The sequence below is a fragment of the Somniosus microcephalus genome, chromosome 9 (genome assembly GCF_052327205.1).
Source record: "Somniosus microcephalus isolate GS21.2 chromosome 9, FLI_Smic_1.0, whole genome shotgun sequence".
Taxonomy (NCBI): Eukaryota; Metazoa; Chordata; class Chondrichthyes; order Squaliformes; family Somniosidae; genus Somniosus; species Somniosus microcephalus.
In genome coordinates this window covers 71,353,850-71,366,719 of record NC_140995.1, presented here as the reverse complement: position 1 = coordinate 71,366,719, position 12,870 = coordinate 71,353,850, and the positions used below count along the sequence as shown (strand labels likewise).

Here is a 12,870-nt window from a genome sequence, read left to right as displayed (position 1 = left end):
GGGTGAATAGCATAGATTCATTGAAAGGGAAACTAGATAAGCACATGAGGGAGAAAGGAATAGAAGGATATGCTGATAGGGTGAGATGAAGTAGAGCCAATGATCCCATTAAGCTGCGTGACGATCTGGAGGTCCACCGCAGGCCGCTCAATGGCTTTACAATTGAAATAATCGTGCATGCGTGAGACATTGAATGGGTTGCGCACCCAAAAAAATTAGCGGGAACATTGTGTGGAGCAAAGACCAGTTGGACCGAATGGCCTGTTTCTGTGCTGTACACTCTATGCAATCCAGTAGAAACATAGAAACATAGAGATAGGAACAGGAGTAGGCCATTCGGCCCTTCGAGCCTGCTCCGCCATTCAATGAGATCATGGCTGATCTTCGTCTGAGATCATAGCTGATCTTACCAGTTCAGTACCCCGTCCCCGCCTTTTCTCCGTAACCCTTAATCCCCTTAGCCTTCAGAAATATATCCAATTCTCTCTTGAAAATATTTATTGAATTAGCCTTCACAGCCCTCTGTGGCAGGGAATTCCACAGGCTCACCACTCTTTGAGTGAAGAAATTCTTCCTCATCTCTGTTTTAAATGATTTGCCCGCTATTTTTAGACTGTGGCCCCTGGTTCTGTGCTCCCCGGCCATTGGAAACATTCTCTCTGAATTCAGCCTGTCCAGGCCTGCCATAATTTTATATGTTTCGATGAGATCCCCTCTCAATCTTCTAAACTCCAGTGAGTACAAGCCCAAACTATTTAATCTCTCTTCGTAGGTCATTCCCGCCATTCCAGGTATCAGCCTGGTGAATCGCCGTTGCACTCTTTCCATGGCAAGAACATCCTTCCGCAGATGGGGCGACCAAAACTGTACACAATACTCCAGATGCGGTCTCACCAGCACCTTGTACAGCTGTAGTAAGGTATCCCTATTCCTATACTCGAACCCCCTTGATATGAAGGCCAACATACCATTTGCCTTCTTAATCGCCTGTTGCACCTGCATGCTCTCCTTCAGTGACTGGTGCACAAGAACACCCAGGTCCCTCTGCACTTCCCCATCTCCCAATCTATTGCCATTTAGATAATAATCTACCCTCCTGTTTTTACCCCCAAAGTGGATAACCTCGCATTTATCCACATTATAGTGCATCTGCCACGTATCCGCCCATTCCCCCAACCTGTCCAAATCGCACTGTAGCCTCCTGACATCCTCATCAGAGCCCACCCCTCCTCCTAGTTTAGTGTCGTCAGCGAATTTGGAAATATTGCATCCAATTCCCTGATCCAGATCATTTATATATATTGTGAACAGCTGGGGTCCCAGGACAGATCCTTGCGGCACCCCGCTGGTCACTGCCTGCCACTCCGAAAACGAGCCGTTTATTCCAACTCTCTGTTTTCTATCCGCCAGCCAGTTCTCTATCCACGTTAATACTTTGCCCCCAATCCCATGAGCCTTAATTTTGCATGATAATCTTTTGTGTGGAACCTTATCGAAGGCTTTCTGGAAGTCAAGGTACACCACATCCACTGGCTCTCCCCCATCTATTTTACCAGTTACTTCCTCAAAAAATTCCAGCAGATTAGTCAAACACGATTTACCCTTTGTAAATCCATGTTGACTCTGTCCGATCCTTTCCCCATTTGTCAAGTGCTCCGCTATTTTATCCTTAATAATGGACTCTAGCATTTTGCCCACAACCGATGTAAGGCTTACTGGTCTATAATTCCCTGCTTTCTCTCTACCCCCCTTTTTAAATATTGGGGTAACATTAGCTACCCTCCAATCCACGGGTACTGTTCCCGAGTCAATGGAGTTCCGGAAGATGATCCTTAGAGCATCTGCTATCTCCAGGGCCACCTCCTTAAGTACCCTAGGATGTAGTTTATCAGGCCCCGGGGATTTGTCGGCCTTCAGTCCCCTCAACTTACCCAACACCATATCCCTAGAGATACTAATTTCTGTCAGCTCCTCCCTCTCATTAGTCCCTATGTTTGCCGATATTCCTGGGAGGTTATTTGTGTCCTCCTTTGTGAATACAGAACCAAAGTATGAGTTTAATTGGTCTGCCATTTCCTTATTCTCCATTATATATTCTCCCGAATCGGACTGCAAGGGACCGACTTGGGATTTTACCAGTCTTTTCCTCCTGATATACCGATAAAAGCTTTTGCAGTCTGTCTTTATGTTTGCTGCAAGTTTACTTTCGTATTCTATTTTCCCCTTCCTGATTAATCCCTTTGTCCTCTTTTGCTGTATCCTGTACTGCCCCCAATCTTCCGGTCTGGTGCTTTTTTTTGCCAGTTGATATGCCCTTTTTTTTGATTTTATGCTGTCCCTAATTTCCCTCGTTATCCACGGTTGAGTCACCTTTTTAGGTTTATTTTTATGCCAAACCGGTATAAACATGTTCTGGAATTCTTCCATTCTATCTTTGAATGCTTGCCATTGTCTATCCACTGTCAATCCCCCCAGAAACACCACCCAATCAATCTTACCCAATTCCCGTCTCATACCCTCGTAATTCCCTTTATTTAAGTTCTGGACCTTAGTCTCTGATTCAATTTCCTCACTCTCCATCTCGACTGAGAGCTCGATCATATTATGATCGCTCTGACCCAAGGGGCCTCGTACAAGAAGATTGCTGATAAGTCCCTTCTCATTGCACAATACCCAGTCTAAAATGGCCTGATCTCGAGTCGGCTCCTCGACATATTGGTCCAGATAACCGTCCCGAAAACATTCCAGGAATTCCTCCTCCTCAGAATTTTTACTAATTTGGGTAGTCCAATCAATATGTAAATTAAAGTCACCCATGATGACAGCTGTGCTCTTATCGCACGCTTCTCTAATTTCCCTTTTTATGCCTTCCCTCACCTCCATATTACTATTTGGAGGCCTATATATCACACCCACTAACGTTTTCCTCCCCTTGCTATTTCTCATTTCTACCCATACAGATTCCGTTTCATCCGAGTTAATATCCTTCCTTTCCATTGCATTAATCCCCTCCTTTACCAGCAATGCTACCCCACCTCCCCTACCTTTTTGCCGATCCTTCCTAAATATTGTATATCCCTGGATGTTAAGTTCCCAGCCTTGCCCACCCTGCAGCCACGTTTCTGTAATCCCAATCAAATCATACTTGTTTACCTCTATTTCCACAACTAATTCATCCACCTTGTTCCTAATGCTTCTAGGATGTTGAAATCTTAGTAACTAGTTAGATCACAAATAATTAGCCACAGAGCAGAAATGTTTTCATCATCTTCATGATACAGTATAATTATAGAGTATAAGTAAAGAACAATAAAAGGTTATTTAGTCACCAGAACACTGCCCCATATTATTCCGACTCATCCAGCCTTGTTACCAGCTACATTGAGAACTGAAATATATTCACACCTACACAATTAGCTGGTGTTAAGACTCTCATTACATGCAGCAAGCCCAATCTTACACAAGTGGAATCGGCTGGATAATTCACGTATAATTATTTTAGATACTGAAAACTAAAGCAAAATACAAATGAATTTAGGCACAAGAGGCGCAAAACAAAATGGGATGAATAACATTTCTCGTGTTAGTTTGAATAAGTGTCAATAATTGCTGCTGATTCAATGCTGCAGGCACAAATGACAATTTAAAACTCCACAAATGGAAATGCAAACTCCACAAATGGAAATGCAAAGAAACAATGTGCAAAATACACATCTCGCAGAACTGCTCTGTCCCATGCTGGATGGCTAGAGCAGATATTTTAAGATTTATAAAAATTAAGTTACTCTCATGCTAGCAGCCGTTTTGAGAGTGTTGTCTATATCTGGCATGTTCATACTAATCAAGAAATCAAAAGAACTGAAGCACTGTGTAATTACTGTACTACAGGGGAAGCATACAATAAGTGACGAGACATGCTCGTTACATAATTTGTTACTTCAAGCACAGGAATTGACCACGGTGTCTAAATTTGCAGATGCTAAATAGTGCGCAATATTCCAAAGGGACCTGCACAGGCTTAGTCAATGGGAAGAGGTGGCAGATGGAATTCCACACAGCGCATCAACACAAGGAATAGATGTCTAGGAAAAGTAGGTGGTGGGAATCTCAAACAACTGGATGTTGATAGAAGGAGCAACTGTTGGATCTTTTTGGATGGATGTAAAGATGGGCTGAATGGTCCTCATAATTAACTTGCGATATGTGAAATGCCACTTAAAATGCAAAGAAGATTCCACTAGCTTCCGCTGCATAGCCTTAAGACACTCGCAGTATTTCCAATACTGACACTTTGCTATTGCTTAAAAAAGGATCAACATAAAAAGGAAAATGAAGACAAGCCAGGAAATAGAAATAAGGCATTTCATTCGAACCTATGCAGCAGTTTGAGAAAGTGAAAGATTTAGTTTACATCATAGGAATTTACAGGACTAGAAGGGGCCATTGTGGTCCATCTGTCCAGTCTGAAGGCTTGAAAAATACCATGCACGTCTCCCTCTCAAATCTTCAATTGCTTTCTCTGCCAAATATCTATGCAGTTCCTGCTTAATTTGGTTAACCTAGCCGCCTCTGCTGCCTCCTGATTTATCATCATCCCCGTAAAGTAGTTAAATCTAAACAGTCTGTTTCCCCCTTTGCTTCTTGTTGAGTCCATATAATGAGCTATGTGAAAGTTAATGTGAAGGGGAAAAAGAACCATTCATTTATCGAGCAAAATTCTCAAGTGAGCAGTTAGCCATGGAAACCAATCTAATTAGGCAAACAAGTGATGCAACTTACCCGTCAATACAACTTTTCCAGACACAAATATTAACAATACAATTCTCGGTTTGATCATTCGGTAGATTAATCCAGGAAACAGCTCGGGCTCATAACTACAAGAGAAAAAGTTTGATGACTGACTATATGCTAAAATTTTAACATACTGTGACACAGTACTGGTCAAAAAGATTAGCTTAATATATACATGGTTAGATTTTTAAAATTATACCTTGAATTAAATTAATCTTTCAGATCCCAGTTCCCATCCATCCCAGAGTGATGGGATGAAAGTTACCTCTGATAGATACAAGGGTTGTAAGTAGCACGAGTTTGGCTGCCTCGACCCAATTCCTAATGGGCACAGGACAAAACTGACCGTAATTAAATAAAAATGAATAATCTTACACAGAGGCCAAAAGGATGGACCAGTTGATGGTGTTAGTCAGAGGCTGAGGTTGGGGCACAGTAGAGCGAACTTTATATATCTGCTATACATGCATTGGGAGTGATCAGAACTGAAACCAAAGACATTCCTATTTTCCTGGCTCCAAGATTATCCTTCCAGATAATTTGATAGTCACATCTAGCCTTTTACAGAGCTTCTGAAAGGACGCGAGTGAATCCACTGGAGCTGAACACTCTGGAGGAGCATTAGTAAAGGTAAATGACATCAGTGACCTAAAAAAGTAGCTCTCAAAAGTGAAAAGTTTACCGAACTATTCCTAGCACTGGTTACTGCTAAATCAGCTTAATTTTCATGAAAAAAAATTATGGTATGTGTGGACAACAGTGAAGTAGCTGGCAATTGGGAGGGAAGGACTGAACTCAACCCGAAGGATTATGTATGCTCACAAAACAGAATGAAGGTAGATAGACCCCCTGATCAAAATGGCTCTGAATTTATTAAAAAGAATGACCCTGGTGATATCTGGTCGCTAGCTGGACCAGAAGACTCACCTCTTGCAGAATATGCCAGAGGATAACCAAGTTGGCTTTCACCAGCTTCAAGGAATTGATTCCAAAAATGGGGTAAAGGCCAGTCTACTTCTTGAGCACAACAGTCAACAGGAGCAAAACCCCGTTTCTGTTGCTCAGGGGAGTACATGCTGAATCAGCTCCTAAATTTAGGACGCTAACGTCTCAATCATGAGGGGATCCCGATAATGATCTGAGCACATTATACCTAAAAAAAAGACACATCCTGGGTGACTGTCTCCTACGACCCTGAAATTGAAAGCATTTGTCCCCGTGCCACTGAAAAATACAGAAGTCGGTGGTTTGAGGGTCCATAAAGTCAACAATGACCCACTGTAGAGGAGCCTGATCCTCTAATGAACCAATCACACAAGCCCCTGGAGAGACTCCCAGCGTAGTGTGTTGAGTCCGCTTCAAACAGGGTGCATTTCTAAAGCCGTGAACCTGGATGCAATCAACGTAATGAGACTCCCTTGCCCAACGTCTGCCATATCCTTAACCTATTGGAGATTGGGTTTAGAGGCTTCCAGCACTGCTTCCACTGGCTACCAAAAACATATTTCCTGAATCAGGATGTTGCAACTCCCAAGCAGAGGTATAGGAAGACATAAAGCCATTGGCTGCAGTACAATGCTATGAAACATGGACTGGCCACTGAGACAAGGGTCTGCACCAGATTGCCAGATGCAGCCCCAATCTGGGTATCAAATGCTTCCTAAAAAGGGACCCTGGTTAAACCCAGCCACTAACTGCCACTAAGTAGCTCAACGATGAACAAAACCCCAATTAAGGCGCCGAGGAGGAGAAATTCACTATTGCCCCATTTGGGCCGCTAATTTTTAAAAGTTTGAAAAGTTAGCGCCAGACGCTAACAATTTCAAACTTTTGAAAAATTCGCAGTTTGCACTCAAAGAAGTGGAACGCTAAATCTGGCTCACTGGGGATGGTGCAACGAGAAACTGGCAACTTTTAGTCCAAATCGCTCCTGACTGCTGTGTTTTCCCATTTTTTTAATATCTAATTTGGCTACAGGGATTGGTTAAATAAATATAGAAATAAAATCAAGTTGAGGGCAGGGTGAGAAGGGAAAATAATTAACCCATGAACACTATACAAAGATGGTACGCCTGACAGTGTAGCACTCCCTCAGTAATGCACTGGGAGTGTCAGCCTAGATTATGTGCTCAAGTCTCTGGAGTGGGGCTTGAACCTACGGCCTTCTGACTCGAGGAGAGTACGCTATCCACTGAGTGAAGGTTCAGCAACTTCAATTTTCCCGATAATAACCCCTGTATCTTTGTATTTAACAGATGGACAGCAGCTTCCTTTCTCAACAGAAACCAGCAAATACAAACACAACAGCTAGTTTTAAATGTTGTTTTCCGATTATAAATGAAATCTCTGGCGCCTCTTCCCAGCATCATTACCTGCTGAATTGCTGATGAGTGAGCACCAGCCCCTCTAGCCGAATGGGAAACTTCACATCGCAGCTGCCCACCATGTTTTGAATCTTAAAATCCAGAAACTTAGCTGGGAATCCCAATTTCTGTACAACTCTGGCGTATTTCCTTGCAGCCAATCGTGACTGTTCTTCACTGCAACAGGACGCAAGGGTTAGTACTTTGAGCAAATGACTGTAGCTACCGGCACTGATAAAACATCAATCATGTACAACTTGACAAAGTGGCGTTTAGACAGTCTCATCGTCTAATCAAAACCATGATCAAGTCAAAAACAAAATATCATGGATGTTAGAAATCTAAAATTAAAACTGAAAATGCTGGAAACACTCAGCAGGTCAGGGAGCATCGGTAGAGAGAGAGAAACAGAGTTAACGTTTTAGGTCGATGACCATTCATCAGTCAACCTGAAATTTTTAACTGTTTCTCTCTCTCTGTCCTGGCCAATATTTAACTCTCAATCAACATTATTAAAACAGATTATCTAGTTATTATCACATTGCTGTCAGTGGGAGCTTGCTGTGCACAATTGGCTGCCGTGTTTCCTACAGTACAACAGTGACTGCACTTCCCCAAAAAAAGTACTTCATTAGCAGTAAAGCACTTTGGGACATCTGGTGGTCATGAAAGGCACTATATAAATGCAAGTCTGTCTTTCTTTCTTTCGCCCCACAGATGCTGCCTGACCTGAGTGTTTTCAGCATTTTCTGTTTTTAATCACTAATATTAAGTGATGTACTGGCTATAATACACAACATAGTTCCTTGTTTTAAGTTTAACTTTTTATTTTCTCAAATAATCAGAAGTAATGCTCTGAAAAGCTGGTAGCAGCAATCATTTCCCAAGTGCACTCTTTTGGCAATTCTAAACTGGAAAAAGAAAATACAACTTTTAATGCTGATTAAACTCCCGTGTAACCAAAATACTGTATTCCAGCCAAAATTCTGGTGATGGGTATTTGAGGTCATCTGCAGTTCCCAAATGCAGGCATACCACTTAATAATCTGTGCAAAGCAAGTTATCTTAAAACTTTCAAGCTTCCAAGGTGTAGGATTTTAGTCTAAACCTTCCTGCTCACTTGGAGGCCAGCAAATAAACAGTGGAGTAGACACACTAGATCCAGATTCCCTTGGAGCACATCCATTTTTAATGGATGCTAGTAATATTTCTGTGTAGTGGTCAATGTCATATAGTGTCCAGATTTTTACTATATTTACTAAATTCAAAAAGTTAGGACAATTAACTGACACCAATGACCGGTTGTGTCACTTAAGTTTGCTACATAAAAAATGGAAATTGTACAAGGCTCAATAATAACATCTCAATATGAATTGTTAACATGGGACAGAACGAGAAACATAAAGTGGCATATTTTCATTCACGATGCCATCAGAATAGGAAATGCATTAGAGCAAGTGGCTATTAAAGATGAGTCAATTGTGACATTTATAAAAGGAATTAAATAAGAAAACCATAGAAGAGTACAGGAAAAGAGTACGATGGGCCGAATGGCCCTTTGCTGTGCTGAAATTTCTACACAATCACACACTGTATTTTTGTATCCACCAGTGTATTTATACCAAATCCTAGTTGATTTCTTTATTACATTTGCCATAGAAAGTTAATAGAACCTAAATAAAAATTTCATGTCCAGGAATCTTTACAAGAATGATTTAGAAATTGACAAAGTTGAACTACTGTATTCAGTTTCTTAACTTGCTGTCACAATGATCAATTTGAAACAACCAAATTGACCTTGTTCTCAATATAAAATGGTCACCGTGTAATCAATGCCTACAAGAAATCAATCACCTGGGACAAAAGGTCGACCCTTTCCATCAGGGGCAACAGCTTGGCAACATTTGTCCAACCTTACACATGAATAATGGTCATTTTGATACAGCACTAGAGGATTTCTGGCTCTTGTTAGATTCTGCAGAAGGAGGAACAAGCACTGTCAGCCTGATAGTTAACCAGCTTACACAGTTACTGAAGACTTAACATTAATGTTCCTGGACAGTGGCTGCCATCTTTTTTTTTATTTATTCGTTTATGGGATCTGATGAGGGAATAGGAGAAAGGGAGATTAAAAGTCACCAAAGCATTCACTAGGGGATTATTTTTGCACATCAATAAGCATGAATTTTAAAGCCGGTTAAGAACAGTATTAAATTAGCAGAATTCTGATTACCTCTTTGCGCCAGTACACACCATTTTCCCAGAGCTGAAAATAAGTGCAGTTGTACGAGGTTCCCGGATTCTCATGATGACAGCAGCAAAACGCTGCAACAGAGATAAGTACTGTGTTAGACTGCTGTCAGCGCTGTAACTTTCCTGTATGGTCTGACAATACAGGGAATCCCGGGGTTTAGCAGCACCGAGGGAGGCAGACCTCCCAGGGTCTTCAAGTATTCAAGAAAGGAGGGAGAGAGAAAACAGGGAACTACAGGCCAGTTAGCCTGATATCAGTCATTGGGAAAATGCTGGAATCCATTGTTAAGGACGTGGTAGCAGGGCACTTTGCCTAATCATGTTATGATTTTGTGAGTCAACATGGTTTTATGAATGGCAATCGTGTTTGACAAATTTATTAGAGTTTTCTGAAGATGTAACAAGCAGGGTAGATAAAGGGGAACCAGTGGATGTAGTATATTTGGATTTCCAAAAGGCATTTGATAAGGTGCCACATAAAAGGTTATTACACAAGATTAGGGCTCATGAGGTTGGGGGTAATATAATAGCATGGATAGTGGATTGGTTAACGGACAGAAGACAGAGAGTAGGGATAAACGGATCTTTTTCAGGTTGGCAGGTTGTAACTAGTGGAGTGCCGCAAGGATCAGTGTTGGGGCCTCAGCTATTTACAATCTATATTAATGACCTAGATGAAGGGACCGAGTGTAATGTATCCAAGTTTGCTGCTGATACAAAGCTAGGTGGGACAGTAGGCTGTGAGGAGAACACAAAGAGTCTGCAAAGGGATATCGACAGACTAAGTGAGTGGGCAGTAAGGTGGCAGATGGAGTATAATGCAGGAAAATGTGAGGTTATTCACTTTGGTAGGAAGAATAGAAAAACAATATTTTTCAAATGGTGAAAAACTTTCAAATGTTGGTGTTCAGAGAGATTTGGATGTCCTTGTGCAAGAAACACAGAAAGCTAGCATGCAGGTACAGCAAGCAATAAGGAAGGCAAATGGCATGTTTCCCTTTATTGCAAGGGGGTTGGAGTACAAGAGTACGGAAGTCTTGCTACAATTGTACAGGGCCTTGGTGAGACCACACCTGGAGTACTGTGCAGTTTTGAACTCCTTATCTAAGGAAGGATATACTTGCCTTGGAGGCGGTGCAACGAAGGTTCACTAGATTGATTCCTGGGATGAGAGGGCTATCCTATGATGGGAGATTGTGTAGAATGGGCCTATGCTCGCTGGAGTTTAGAAGAATGAGGGGTGATCTCATTGAAACATATAAGATTCTGAGGGGGATTGACAGGGTGGATGTTGAGAGGATGTTTCTCTTAATGGGGGTATCTAGAACTAGGGGGCAAGATCTAGAGGCCAAGAACAAATCAGCCATGATCTTACTGAATGGCAGAGCAGGCTCGAGGGGCCGTATGGCCTACTCCTGCTTCTATTTTTTATGTTATCAGTCGGTGCGGTATGGGGTGCTCTTTTGAGATTGGGGACGAGGTACATTGCTCGGGCAGAACAGGGAAGCTTTGCTTTGCATTCAGCTGTACTACACTTGACTTGGGAGTGCTTGATGCCAACACTAAGAACATAAGAAATAGGAGGAGTAGTAGGACATATGGCCCATCGAGCCTGCTCCACCATTTAATGGCTGAACCAGGAGCAAGATTCAGTTAATAACCAGGAAGATTATGGAAAGTACAGGAGGGAATTGAAAAAGTTAATACGGGAGGCAAAGAGAGGTTACGAGAAAAGATTAGCAGGCAACATTAAATTGAACCCTAAAACTTTTTATAAACATATAGGCCTAGAAATTGGGTATTGCCCCGCTTGAGGCGTTAGAACTGGCGCTGCGCAAAGTTTATAGCCAGACGAAAGTTATCGCCGCCTGGCGCGATATTGGGTTGCATCGCCCCCAAAGGGGATTGAGGCGCGAATTCAGACGTTGCACGGGCCTCCTAAGGCGCAAAACTTCCGGCGCTACCCAATATCTGCGCGGACGGGCGCAGCGCAGGTGATCTCAATTACCGATAACCACGAGACTTCCAGGCGCCGGCCGGCTCTTAAAGGGGTGGGTCAGTCAGCCGCAGCTTCCACACTCAACGCCCTGTAGGCCTCAGAATCGGCGCTCTTCCTTCTCTGGCGCAAAAAACTTGGTCAGGATGGAGACGGTGAGACAGAGAGCAGAGCGCTTCAGCACTGAGGCTCTGGAGGAGTTGGTGTCCGCAGTCGAGAAGTTCTGTATCCTGACAATGGCAGGAGGCCGAATCAAAAGGATTACCGCCGAGCTTGGAGGGATGTTTCTCAGAGGGTCAACTCCAGCAGCATGGCGACCAGGAGCCCTGTTCAGTGCAGGAAGAAATTCAACGACCTCACTTGGGTCGTTAGGGTGAGTGTTGTTTATGCAAACTTCTGATTCCCTCCATCTGCACCTGACTTCGCGCACCCTGTTGCCATGATGCCCCAATGGCCATCTGTCAGCAAGCACCCATGGCCCTTTCTGGGCACACACATGGACATTTGACTCAAGGCATCATGTAAGGGCTCTTGCACCATGGGGGGCATGAGATGATCTCTCAAGGCATCATGTAAGGGCTCATGCACCATGGGGGGCATGAGATGATCTCTCAAGGCATCATGTAAGGGCTCTTGCACCATGGGGGGCATGAGATGATCTCTCAAGGCATCATGTAAGGGCTCTTGCACCATGGGGGGCATGAGATGATCTCTCAAGGCATCATGTAACAGAGCTTCCCCTTCTTTCCCCTGCAGTCCAAGCTGGCGACGATCCGAAAGGACCAGCGTCGAACCGGTGGCGGACCTCCACAAGTGGTCACTCTCACGGATCTCGAGAAGAGAGTGCACCAGATTCTTGGAGGACGTCTGAGTGGTCCTGTTACCACTGCAGCTGCCGACCCCCTTCTCGACAGCAAGGGTAAGGCTCTCACCTTTTTCAGCTGTCTCCTTCCACTTGGTTCCCCCGCCAGCATGCATTCTCAGTGTGCAGCCATGTCAGAGCCTTGCCGCCAACCTGACCTTTTGCTAAAGCCACTCTTCCACCTCCCTGCTTTCAGATGCTGCATCACCAACTCGGGATCTGCGCCCTGAAGCTGCCAGTGCCAGTGCCTCCGGAGGCGAGGATCAGGAGGAAGCCAGAGCATCCGTTCCAAATTCAGGGGAGCGTACACATCTGCAGACTAGGGATAGTAGTTCCCTGGAAGGGGGGGGGGGGGGGGGGGCTCTGCTGATGAGCCAGTTGCCGGAACAAGCGGCATGCAGCAGCGCGGGGGGGGGGGGATAGGCAAGTTCGGCCACCGGCTCCCCGGAGGGCAAGGCAGGGAGTGATGACTGCTGCACAGAGTGCAGAGGAGGTGCGTAGCCTGGCTGAAATGAGCACCCAGGCCCAGCTCAGGCACACTGAGCTGATGGCTGCAGTGGGGAGGATGCCTCAGTCGATAGAAACACTGGCAAAGAGTGTGTTGG

The 12,870-nt window shown here is 43.9% G+C and overlaps 1 protein-coding gene across 4 annotated transcripts in view; it reads right to left on the bottom strand.

Moving 5' to 3' along the window:
* tbp (TATA box binding protein) overlaps window positions 1-12,870 on the bottom strand; it is a 40,265-nt gene that overhangs the window by 669 nt on the left and 26,726 nt on the right. Inside the window, exons 4-8 of one of the 4 annotated variants that reach the window (XM_085996760.1) lie at window positions 9,388-9,479; window positions 9,199-9,255; window positions 7,164-7,331; window positions 4,991-5,112; window positions 4,778-4,874 (exon numbers count right to left, since the gene is read on the bottom strand). In XM_085996760.1, coding sequence (XP_085852886.1) covers window positions 5,010-5,112; window positions 7,164-7,331; window positions 9,199-9,255; window positions 9,388-9,479 — 420 coding nt within the window. In that variant the 3' untranslated portion in view covers window positions 4,778-4,874; window positions 4,991-5,009. Of the gene's footprint in view, window positions 1-4,777; window positions 4,875-4,990; window positions 5,113-7,163; window positions 7,332-9,198; window positions 9,256-9,387; window positions 9,480-12,870 lie in introns of those variants that run through there. The other 3 variants (XM_085996758.1, XM_085996759.1, XM_085996761.1) reach the window with 3 other exon arrangements.